This window comes from Callorhinchus milii, unplaced genomic scaffold (genome assembly GCF_018977255.1).
Source record: "Callorhinchus milii isolate IMCB2004 unplaced genomic scaffold, IMCB_Cmil_1.0 Scaffold3, whole genome shotgun sequence".
In the NCBI taxonomy this organism is placed as follows: domain Eukaryota; kingdom Metazoa; phylum Chordata; class Chondrichthyes; order Chimaeriformes; family Callorhinchidae; genus Callorhinchus; species Callorhinchus milii.
In genome coordinates, this window is record NW_024704744.1 from 68733159 (window position 1) to 68745655 (window position 12497).

At 45.4% G+C, this 12497-nt stretch overlaps 1 protein-coding gene across 2 annotated transcripts; it reads left to right on the forward strand.

Moving 5' to 3' along the window:
* The first annotated feature begins 303 nt into the window (after nt 1-303).
* Nucleotides 304-11969, forward strand: taf5l (TAF5-like RNA polymerase II, p300/CBP-associated factor (PCAF)-associated factor). 2 transcript variants are annotated; one of them, XM_007894463.2, is made up of 5 exons: nt 304-361; nt 3602-3746; nt 5541-5645; nt 7153-7877; nt 11159-11969. In XM_007894463.2, exons 2-5 carry the CDS (start codon nt 3605-3607, stop codon nt 11951-11953), a joined length of 1767 nt encoding a protein of 588 aa, XP_007892654.1. In that variant the 5' UTR covers nt 304-361; nt 3602-3604; the 3' UTR covers nt 11954-11969. The 2 variants fall into 2 exon arrangements, with proteins under 2 accessions (XP_007892654.1, XP_007892653.1); XM_007894462.2 differs by lacking the exon at nt 304-361 and adding an exon at nt 399-514.
* Nucleotides 11970-12497: the final 528 nt, after the last annotated feature.

A 12497-nucleotide genomic window follows, 5' to 3' on the forward strand; every position in this document is an offset into this window, starting at 1 on the left:
TCTGTAGCTGTGGCTGTGGCCCTCTCTCTGTGGCTGTGCCCCTCTCTCTGTGGCTGTGGCCCTCTCTCTGTGGCTGTGGCTGAAGCACGTGGGCTCCTCCCCGGTGACCTGTGACCCAGGCCCCGCGGAGTGGAGGCGCCAAAGCGTGAGAGCGAGAGGCCGAGCCGACCCGAGCCGAGTGGCGCCGGGCCCGGGCCCCCCCCACCGCCCGCCCACCCCCCCAGCCCGGCCCAGCCCCCCCAGCCCGGCCCAGCCCAGCCCAACCCCCCCGCCCGGCCCAGCCCAGCCCAGCCCAGCCCGGCCCGGCCCAGCCCGGGCCCCCGCACCGCCTTCTCCCCCTTGTGACCTCGGCCGCCATGCAGTAAGTATCCGAGCGGCTGCTCCGGGCGCTGTTGGGGAACTCTGCGCCGAGGCTTCAGGCCGGGCCTAGTCGCTCTCCCCCCCCCTCCCCCCCCTCCCGGGCCAGAGATTGGGACACGCACCCGAGTCGGGACACCCCCGAGAGGAGCGGCGGGTAAGACCTGTTGGTGTGTACAGAGGAGCCGCAGGGACTGGCCCGGCTCCCGCACTCCCCGGTCAAACCGCCTCTCACCCGCTGCTAATGCAACCGGTGTGTCAGCCTGGCCGGGGGCCGGGGGCCAGGGGGCCAGGGGGCCAGGGGCCTGGGGGCCAGGGGGCCAGGGCATCAGGGCACCGGGGGATCAGGGGACCAGGGACCAGGGCATCAGGGGACCAGGGCATGTGTCAGGGCATCAGGGTGTGTGTCAGGGGACCAGGGTGTGTGTTAGGACATCAGGGGATCAGTGTGTGTGTCAGGGCATCAGGGGATCAGTGTGTGTGTCAGGGCATCAGGGGATCAGGGTGCGTGTCAGGGGATCGGGGTGTATGTCAGGGCATCAGGGTGTGTGTCGGGGGATCGGGGTGTATGTCAGGGCATCAGGGTGTGTGTCGGGGGATCGGGGTGTATGTCGGGGGATCGGGGTGTATGTCAGGGCATCAGGGTGTGTGTCGGGATCAGGGTGTGTGTCAGGGCATTGGGATCAGGGATCAGAGTGTGTGTCGGGATCAGGTTGTATGTCAGGGGATCAGGTTGTATGTCGGGATCGGGGTGTGTGTCGGGATCGGGGTGTGTGTCGGGATCGGGGTGTGTCGGGATCGGGGTGTGTGTCGGATTGGGGTGTATGTCGGGATCAGGGTGTGTGTCGGGATCGGGATGTGTGTCAGGGGATCGGGGTGTGTGTCAGGGCATCAGGGATCAGGGTGTGTGAAAGGGGATCAGGGATCAGGGTGTGTGTCAGGGGATCAGGTTGTGTGTCGGGATCGGGGTGTATGTCAGGATCAGGGTGTGTGTCAGGGAATCGGGGTGTGTGTCACGTGATCAGGGTGTGTGTCAGGGGATCCGGGTATGTGTAAGGGGATCGGGGTGTGTGGCGGGATCGCGGTGTGTGTCAGGGAATTGGGGTGTGTGTGTCGGGATCGGGGTGTGTGTCGGGATCGGGGTGTGTGTCGGGATCAGGGTGTATGTCGGGGATCGGGGTGTGTGTCAGGATCGGGGTGTGTGTCAGGATCGGGGTGTGTGTCAGGATCGGGGTGTGTGTCAGGCTATCGGAGTGTGTGTCGGGATCGGGGTATGTGTTAGGGAATCGGGGTATATCGATCAGGGTATGTGGCTGGGGGTGGAGCTTTAGGGGACAGGTTACAATATGGGCTTCATATGAGACATTAAACTGAGGTCCCATTTGCCTCTTCAGGTAGACATTAAAGATCCCATGGCACTATTATACAAGAGAAGAGAGTTTTCTCCTGGTGTCTTGGCCAACAAATCTCCCAAATAAAATTGGTCGGTCATTTCTTGGCTGTTTGTGGGACATTGCTGTGCGCAAACTGGCTGCCACTTTGGCCAACAAAATACAGAGTCAATTCACTTTACAGTATATCTTGTGAAGCGCTTTGAGACATCTCGACGATGTTATACGGTGCTTCATTAAATGCAAAGATTATTATTACTGTGATTTTTACCTGATCCTTTCTTATGAACTTATGCAATAAAACTCTGCTGTTGGGTATCCCTCTTATAACACCAGTTCACCTTTACTTGGTCAGCCGTATGTCTGACACATTTGGAAACCCATCACCATTCTTAATATCATGCTTAAGGCTCCCTGTAAACCCGTGGCCAGCTTTGACACAGACCTGGCTGGATTCCCGCATGCTAAAGTGGTCAACTTCTGGATTAATAAATATTCTTTGCATTTGACCTTTGTAGCTTTATCACCTCTTCACAGAATATACTGTAAAGTGGATTGACTGTATAGTTTCTGGGTGAAATGCGGCAGCCAATAGCGCACAGCAATGACCCACAAACAGCTGTGAGTGAGTGAGCAACCTGGGGGATTTGTTAGCCAGGACACTGGGAGAAACTCCCTGATCTTTTTGAATAGTGTCGTGGGATCTTTATCGTCCAACTGAGCAGGCAAATGGGATCTTGGTTTAGTGTCTTATCTAATCGATGGTATTTCTGACAATGCAACCCCCCCCCGTCAATGACTTTGAGGAGTCCTGTAGCTCAGTGGTTAGAGCACTCGCTTTGCAAGTGAGAGACCTGAGTTCAATTCCAGGCAGAGGGCGAAACCTTGGGCAAGTTTCCTTACTCCACACAGAGCCTAATAATAATCCCTCCAAAAAAAAAAACAATAATTAAATTGGTCATTTTCAATCTACGACTGTTTGTGGGACATTGCTGTGCGCAATTGGCTGCCGCGTTCGCCCACAAATATACAGTCAATTCACTTTACAGTGTGTTCTGTGAAGCGCTTTGGGACGTCCTCCCGACGTGAAAAGCGCTATATCAAATGCAAGGATTATTATTATTATTATTATTGAGTGTCAGCTTAGACTATGTTATGGGGGGCTTGAACCCACAACCTTCTGACTCAAAGTTAAGCGTGATACCACTGAGCCCGGCTGACACACAGGTTGTGTTAATAGGTTGATTCTGATGTCACTTGTTACGTGTTTATGCATGTACACAAGGAGTGACATCAGTGGAGATCTGATGACCTGGCCAGTTTTTAGCTGGCTGGCCTTCTGCACACATGCACACTGAACGCAGAGCAATTGTAATTTTTAACAATAGACTTGGTGTTACATTTTTCAGATATTGTGATAGAATTGTGACTACGTCCTATCTGGAGTAAAGACTCTATGGGCTGAATGGCCTCCAGTTTTGTCATTTCTATTAATAAAATAATGCGACTAAAGGCGTAGTGTTGAAGGTTTATACTGAGTCTTATTTTTTAAATTTGAGTGGGGAAAGTCAGCCAGGATTCTCACTTCTGGTCTATAAACATTATTTCTGAAACTCATTGCAGTTCTGTTAAGGGGTGAACTTGCTATTGGTAGAATCTGTCGTAATATGTTTCATATCTTCATGTCCAAAGTCATTTTCATTTCTATTCTTTTACCTATGTTGCTCTACCTGATGATTATCCAGTTTCCTCTGAAGTTGCTCTATCTGGACTGTAGTTAATGATTATGTTCTATTTTTCGCCCGCTGTACTTTGTGTTGGCTTTGATTTTGTTTTGGGGTTTTAACATTTAGACCATGAAGCGGGTACGTACAGAACAGATTCAGGCTGCAGTGGCTCATTACCTCAGAAGACGGCAGTATGTGGACTTGGAGGGAGCCCTAAAGCAGGGACCTAAGTTTTCTCAGACTGCGGAAGAGATGGCAACTAACTTAACAGGTAAAACAATCAAAAATTCAGCAGTGGTAGGGGTAGAGGATTGAAAGATTATGTGTTCAAGTTCCACACCAGGACACTAGTTCATAATCTACAACAACAACAAGATCACATTTGTATAGCGCCTTTCATGTCGGGAGGACGTCCCAAGGCGCTGGACAGTGTACAGCAATTCAGACCCGAGCTGAGGTCAGGGAGGGCGAAGGGAGTGGAAGGGAAGGGGCGTGACCGATGGCATGGTCGAAGAGGAGGGTTTTGAGGTGGGACTTGAAGGAGGCGGCGAGGCAGAGTGACTGGGGGATGGAATTCCAGAGGTTGGGGGCAGAGTGGCTGAAGACTCTCCCGCCAATGGTGGGACGGGTGGGTCGAGGGACATGGAGCAACCGGAGCTGGCTGGTTGTTAAGGGGTTAGGAGGTCGCAGAGGTAGGGTGGGGCGAGGCCATGGAGGGCTTTGTACCAGGATCTTGAACTTGATCCTCTGAAGGATAGGGAGCCAATGGAGTGGGGCGAGAATGGGGAGATGGGGGTCACAGAGTTTGGTGCGGGAGAGGACACGGACTGCAGAGTTCTGGAATATCTGCAGCCTGTGGAGGGAGGAGTTGGGAAGGCTGACAAGCAGGGCGTTTGCAAAGTCGAGGCTGGAGGTGATGAAGGCATGAACAAGAGTTTCAGTGGCCTGAGGGGTGAGGTAGTGGCGGAGTCGGGCGATGTTACGGAGGTGAGGGAAGGCAAAGATAGAGTTGGGTGTCATCCGCATACATATGGAAGTTGACCCCATGTCTGCGGATGATGTCACCAAGGGGGAGCATATAGATATTGAAGAGGAGAGGGCCAAGGACAGAGCCCTGGGGGACGCCAGACGTGACAGTGCGAGGGCTGGAGGAGAAACTGTTAGAGGCAACAAAGTGGAGACGGTGAGAGAGATAGGAATCGAACCAGGCAAGGGCAGGTCCGCGAAAATTAAGTAAAGAGGAGAGGCTAATCTAGGTATAAAATAGCGTTCCAGTGAGATTATTCTCAGTTATGTGCCATGTCATTTGAATGAGATATAAATTGAGGTTGAGGTTCTGTTCTGGTGATTTGGAGGGCTAAAAAGGATCTCCTGGGTCTATTTTGAAGAAAACTTGGCCAGTATACTCCCCTCATGAAATTCACTTAAAATAGATTAATTGGTCATTTATCTAATTTCTGTTCCTGTCATTTTATTGGAACAAATTAACTAATCAATTTACCTATACTGCAAACAGCCTGTTATCCACACTAATTGGGGCGGGCTTGCTTATGGACAAGGAAACAATACATATAATTGGTCATCATCTAAATACTAATTTGTTACATTGCTAACCCAAATCTTTTTCTAACAAATGTGCACAGCTATGTAGTCACAACAGACTATACTGTGTCAACCCTTCCACTGCCTTTCTCTCTCGCTCTCTTTCTCCCCTGGTCTAACTCTACATCTCTTTTTTTCTATGCCTTATCCAGCCTCTTTTTCTTTTTATCTCTCTGATTTTCTCCAGTCTTGTAACTTTGACACTCTCCCTGTGCCTGAACTGCATAGTTAATAGACTGTTTAATAAATACTTTTTATCCTGTGTCAATTCACAGTTGGGAACCATGTGCGCAACAAGTTTATTTTCGCCGGAATCGCGGTTCCGCATTGGAGCCCGACGTAGATAAACTGACATGTCGATAATTGTCTTGTAGATACATGATGTTCTCCTGTTTTAACAGTTATTAAACATATTTGCTAGGTCTTCAACAATGATCATATTTGTTTATATTTTCAACACCAGTTCAGGCCGAGTCGGGTACTGCTAATGTAGTGTCTGCAGCTCCCTGTCAGGCAGACCCACATCAGTACCAAGTACAGTTTGGACGGCTGAAAAATTTTCTTTTCGGTAAGTTCTGATAGAAGTAAAACATATTTGATGGTGCAACATTTAGTGTACGGAATATTATCTTAAGTGGATATTTTTCTTAATCCTATGAAGATCACAGTAGCATCCCTGGTCTGCTCAGGATCCTTTTTTTTGGACCATATGAATTTGCTGCTTGTACAGTATATGCAGTATGGAACTTTGTTCTTATTTCATAATTGATATTTTGCCCTAGCAGAATGTGATTTTAAAATGGAGTAACATAAGTACAGTATGGTTTTCCTAGACAAGGTCACTTGCACAGGGAAATCTTAAACTTGAGCTTGTATCTAGACTTCAAGAATCTGTGTTTTTTCTGTGTTTAATTTTTTTAATCTATTTAGAGTTTGTCTGTTTTTTATGGAAAAGTATAAATATTTATGCCCCAATTCAGTTTTTGGACACTATCATTATACAATTGAACAGGTGTCATCTATGATGATGCCCCTTTGATTGTCAGCTTTTCAGGTGTCAAGTTTGATTCAGTTGGTGGAACACTAACCTCTGTTTGAGTCAGAAGGTCTAGGTTCAAGGCCAATGTTAGAACTTGAGCCCCTAGTAATAATGATACCAATAATCCTTTCATTTGACTTAGCGCCTTATCACATCGTTGAGATGTCTCAAAGGGCTTCACAGAATACACTGTCAAGTGAATTGACTGTTTTTTGAGAGGGATTATTAACCCCAGAAACAACTAAAAACTGGGTAAACAGAGGTGTGTAGAGTAAGGAAACTTATCTAAGGGTTCGGCCTGCCCAGGAATCAAACCTGGGACCTCTTGCTTGCGAGGCAAACTCACTTACCAACACTCTATGAGACTCCCTGGTCTAGGATTACACTTCAGTGCAGTTCTGCTGGAATGCTGCATTGTTGGAGCTGCCATCCTTCAAATATTAAAGCAAATTTACAAACTGGTCTGTACCTCGTTGCTACACTGACCAGTGAAGTTATTCAGTAGGAGGAAATGCTCAGAATATTTTATTTGCATATTCTGCATTACCCCTTTTTAAAATATCACAATTGCAAGTCAGGAAATTCCTGCCATTGTTAAAATTATTATTACACTTCCTTGCTCTAAACACAAGCATTCAGGAAGAAATACCATGTCAAGAAACAAGTTTAACTTCTCCCAGTCAAAGACAAACCTAATTTGCATTGTATTTATCCCCTAACAATTTCATACCCATAACACTCCCTGATCAAGATGTAGCTGGCATGTTTGTTGCACTACCCTTACATGATGGAGCTTTCAGTGGGTGGGCGATTGTAGACTTGAATCCATGTCCCACCATTCTGATCCACTACTCTTACCAGCTTGTAATTTTGTTCACTTTAGAATTTGCCAATTTAAAAAAAATTCATAATCTTTGGCTGGAGTGGTGGTGGTTTATTTCCTTATTGAACCATTTCACATATTTGATATTTAATCTTGTTATAAGCAACTCCATGGTGTACCTTTTATTTCATGATTTCACATTGTTGGTTACAGATACAGAATCAAAATACAGCCGGGATGTAAAACAACTGCTCTACCCTTTGTTTGTCTACCTCCACCTGGACATGGTACACAGTGGTTTGAAGAGCGCAGCAGACAGCTTCTACAGTCACTTCCATGGCATGTTCTTACAAAGTGTCAACCAGAAGGACATTATGGAACAGCTGCGGACTACACTGAACAGCCAGGATATTTATTCAAACTGCAAATTACGTTCTCTGATCGAAAATAAATACATTCTCAGCCTTACTGAAGAGAGTTATAACTATCTTCTTCGCTACCTCCAGAGCGACAACAACAGTGCTTTGTGTAAAGTTCTGGCTTCCCGCATTCAGTTGGACGTACAATGTTCTCCTCAAACTGACTATCAACTGTATAGCAGTGGTGCATTATCCCGATGTGAAGGAGGCAGCATGGAGCCCTCCGAAATACTATCACCCATATTGCAAAATGAAGCTGCACTGGAGTTGTTACAGGACAGCATAAAACGAGTGAGAGATGGACCACCATCTCTCACAACCATTTGCTTCTATGCTTTCTACAATACCGAACAGTTGCTTAATACTGCAGAAATTTCCCCAAATAATAAACTGCTCAGTGCCGGCTTTGATAACTCTTGTGTCAAACTTTGGAGCTTGCGTTCAAAGAAGTTAAAGGCAGCCCCGGGGCAGGTGGATGTTTCTCGAATCAACCTAGCCTGCGATGTCTTGGATAATGAGGTATGAATACAGCAAGTAGTTAGCAAGTGCTTTGGGATGTTTCAACTTGGTGTTATATCAAATGCAATGACTTATTATTTTATTGTTGGTTGTGTCACAATGTGGGAGCAGCATTGGGTTAAACCTGTGGATGTCAATGGCCACATGAGTTAACAGCTTCATTGCATAATATATTCTGTTAGATTTCGAGCGCAGTCCATCGTCACAGTATTCACTCGTTTATGGAGCTGTACCCCAATAATGCATTGCTGCCTTCAAGAGGGATAGGAGCAAACCAAAGGAATAGTAGTCATATAGTTGATATTTAAAGGGTTGTAGGTAAGGATAAGACTTTCATCCTGCGTATTTCGGCTAAATCAGAAGTCAACTCCCAGAAATAAAAGGACCAACCATCACTGAATTTCTTTGCTAAAAGTATTTTAACAAGACATAACAAATAAAAATGTCTGTCAATAAATAAATACAGTACAATAGTGTGTCAGCCTGGTAGTACTCTCACCTCTGAGTCATTAGGTTGTGGGTTCAAACCCTACCTTGGGACTTCGAACATGCATAGTCTAAGCCAGTGGTGACCAACCTTTATGGTCGGCTAACAAACTAATTTTTCTTTATTTGATTACTTCCTGTTTTAAGCCACAAATCAATAAATATTCAATCAAGAAAAAACTGAACACATACTTACTTCCGATCGAACACAGACTTGCTTAGACGCATGTAAATATTCGGGGGGAGCTTTTTGATGGCCCCGTGGGCCACAGGTGAATCATCACTGGTCTAAGCAGCCACTCCAATGCAGTGCGGGGTATGCTGCATTGTTGGAGCTGCCGTCTTTTAGATGAGATGTTAAACTGAATCCTTTTTGGATGAGACGTTAAAGATCCGTAATTCCACTTTTTGCGTGACCCACATTTCTGGGTAAACTATTAATTAGTTCATGTCTTGTATCTTTGTACAGCATTTCCCTGCCTGCTTCCATTCAAAAAGATAAGGGAATTCCTCCTGTTGCCCTGGCCAACAATCCCCTCAAATAAAACTGGTCACTCACTTCATAGCCACTTGTGGGATATCGCTGTGCACAAATTGGCTGTTGTGTTCACCCACAAAATACACAGTCACTCCACTTTACAGTATGTCCTGTGATGTGATTTGGGACATCCTCTTAACATGAAGGATTGATGATATATCAAATATAAAGATTATTTGTTAATATTGCACCTTTCACAACAGGAGGATGTCTCAAGGCTCTTCACACAGCCGTCTGAGCCAAGGTGTGGAGAGTAAGTTTGGAAAAGTGGTGCTAATCATAGTGATGATCGTTGATGATCCTTGTATTTGATATAGTGCCTTATCATGCCTTCGAGACGTCTCAAAGCGTTTCACGGTATACTGTGAAGTGAATTGACTGTATAATTTTTGGTGAAACGCAGCAGCCAATTGCGTAGAATCTGATTAAAAAAAACTTGCAATAGAAAGAGATTTGTGTCCAGGGGTGAGCTTGCTTGCAAAGCACGTATGTAAGGTGTTACTACAATATAGTTAAATGACTGTTGGAAATATTCTGGTCAAATATAAAAACTGTAATTCCACTTTTTGTGTGACCCACACTCCTGGGTAAACTATTAATTAGTTTATGCCTTGTGTCTTTTCCCTGCCTGCTTCCAGGCCTTCATCATGCATTGTGAAATACAACACAAATTTTCCTTTATACGGTGCTTTTTACGTTGGCCCAAACTTCTTAACAGTCCTGGCTGGGGACCTGAGCTGGGTGGGGTGCAGGGAACAGGCTTCTTTGAGCGAAAGTGCGGTCAAAGACGCAGGCCTTGAGACGGAACTTGAACAAGGTGAGGGTGGGAGCAAGTCAGAGGGATTCCGGGGTGGAATTTCAGAGAGTGGAGGCAGATAGGTTAAAAGCCTGACTGACAACGGTGGGTGGGTAGGGAGTAAAGGGAGAGGCCAAATTGGTACGGTTTGAGAAGGTTTGAGAAATCCCCGAGTTATAGCTCCAAGAAGGCGGCGAGTAACTATAGTTCTGAAAGAGCAGCTGGGATGACTCCCGCATGTATTTTTTCTCCTTGTGAGACAGATCCTCAGCTTGTTCCCCATAGTAACATCCAGTCCTTAGGAACTCCTATGAAGGACAATGGCTTGTTTTCCTCCATGACGCTATGTGGTTCCCTTGCACATTCACGCTAAGTCAACAAAGTGACATTCTGAAAGATGGCTGGCGAAGAGCAGTATGCAGCAGCTATAAAACCATGACAGACGGGTGCAGTATATTATCCTCCATTCCTGAGTTATATTTGGCTAGACAGGTTGGGTTTGAGCGGATTTTAGGGACGATAGAATGCATATAGAGTGAGACCCTGCAGTAAATGTGTAGGTAATCTGTACAGGCCCTATGGTTATCCTGAGCTTCAGTATGTTTTATATCTGCCTAAAGGATAGTTTTTACACAATTTCAGTGCTTGTCCATAAGTGGAAGCTAAAATTGTGTAATATTTTTTTTTAAAGAATGTTGAGAAGTAGCTCTGTTTTACTAGAAGGATGCTCTTTCCAAATGTGTGTGGAGAAAATCTGTTGGAAGCAAGTATAAACAATAATCTTTGGGGGGATTTGTGGTCAGCTGCAGAAACCCCATCACTATGGTAAAGAATATCTTGATTCAGGGCTGATTTCCGTGTGTACTATCTACACTTGGAAATTTCCCAGTGTGGAATGGAATGGGCACTCTCTTAATGAAGGGACGCCCACAGCTTACTTAATTTCAGAGAGTATTAGGCATAGGTTAGCAAGAACCAAATCTTGGGGACCCCAAAGTGTTTGTTGGAGTATTGCTGGAGTTTAACCAGCAAAAACTGCATAACTTGTCATTGCTAAGCACTTTCTGGCAAGCTAGGATCACCCTACCAATTAGGATTTTGGTTTGCATTTAACAGGAGCTGCCCCTAATCTGCCCCTCCATGCTGTTCCAGCATTCTGTTGCAAAACATGTCACCTTGGAGCAAGTTCAGTTCCAAAGAGACCCCAGTTCCCCCCCCAACATCTAACAACAGTGCTCTTTAAAAGGCATGTTTAAAATATCATTTGTTATTTATGCAAATCAAAGAATCATAGAATTCAAACTTTTTGGTTATCTGAATGAAAGTCAAAACTGGTCTGAATTCTATAAGGAAATGGGAACCCAGCTTGTTATGGTACAAAGACCTATCGGACAGGTCTTTTCTCTTGTATTGAATCACCTATTAATTGTGTTTCACTCTGCTTGTGTTTTTTTGATACAGGGGGAAGATGACGATGTGGGCAGTGAAATAAAGATCCTACGAGGGCACTGTGGACCAGTGTATGGCACAAAGTTTCTGTCGGATAGTTCAGGCCTTCTCTCTTGTTCAGAAGATGCAACAGTCCGCTACTGGAACCTGTGCAGTTTCACTAACACTGTTTTGTATCAAGGACATGCCTATCCAGTCTGGGACATTGATATTAGTCCCTTAAGCCTTTATTTTGTAAGTGGATCACATGATCGGACAGCTAGACTTTGGGCACTGGACCGAACATACCCACTGCGCATTTATGCAGGTCACTTAGCAGATGTAGACTGTGTCAAGTTTCATCCCAACTCCAACTACATTGCCACAGGTTCAACAGATAAAACTGTAAGATTATGGAGTACGCAGCAAGGAAGTACTGTACGTCTCTTCACAGGACACCGTGGCCCTGTACTCTCATTGGCCTTTTCACCCAATGGAAAATACTTGGCTTCAGCAGGTGAAGACCAGCGACTGAAGATATGGGACCTTGCATCAGGCTCCTTATTTAAAGAGTTACGAGGACACACTGACAATATAACTAGCCTGGCATTCAGTCCTGATAGTAGTTTGGTAGCTTCTGCATCTATTGACAATTCAGTTCGTATTTGGGATATTCGGAATACTTACTCCAATTCATCCCTGGATGGCTCTTCCAGTGAGCTGGTGGGTATATATACAGGACAGACCAGTAACCTTCTGAATGTGCAGTTTATGTCTTGCAATCTGGTTTTAGTTACTGGAGTTGCACAAGAAAAGAAAGAACAATAAACATAAGTGAACAACACTGGTATTATTTAGAAATGTACCTTGTAAGAGGACATGTCTCCAAGGTTGTAAAGGTTTGGCATACTACATCAATTGGATTTTGTCATGGCCATAAACACAATTGTTGCATTCACAATCCTCCCATTGTTTAGGTAAAAAAAACAATTTTGTGATGTACACAAGATAATTTCTTTTTTTTTAAAACCCCTTTCTCCCTTTTTTTGGCATTTGTCCAAGGTATCGTCAGAATTTTCTGAGTCGTTCAAAATGCTATGTGAGCTCTACGAGTCCAGTTACAACTCTAAATTTTAGATGTATGAGTTCCCACAGTTATTGTGCTGTCAGTGTACAAAAAGTACCTCTAACACTGTTACCTCCCTGCTAGAGTGTCAGTTTGACCAACTTGAGCCTCTGGTTCCAGACGATTGTGGGTTCAAGCCCCGATTAAACCTTGGGCTCAGTGTAACTGGGACTTCAGTACAGTTTTGGAGGAGCACTGCGATGTCAGCAGTAGATGAGACATTAAATTGAGGTCTCGCCTACCTGT

Coding starts and splice junctions, on each gene's coding strand:
- taf5l (XM_007894463.2), top strand. CDS start 3,605: ATGAAGCGGGTACGTACAGAACAGATTCAGGCTGCAGTGGCTCATTAC. Junction 5,646..7,152: donor GCTGAAAAATTTTCTTTTCG/GTAAGTTCTGAT, acceptor TGTTGGTTACAG/ATACAGAATCAAAATACAGC. Junction 7,878..11,158: donor GCGATGTCTTGGATAATGAG/GTATGAATACAG, acceptor TTTTTGATACAG/GGGGAAGATGACGATGTGGG.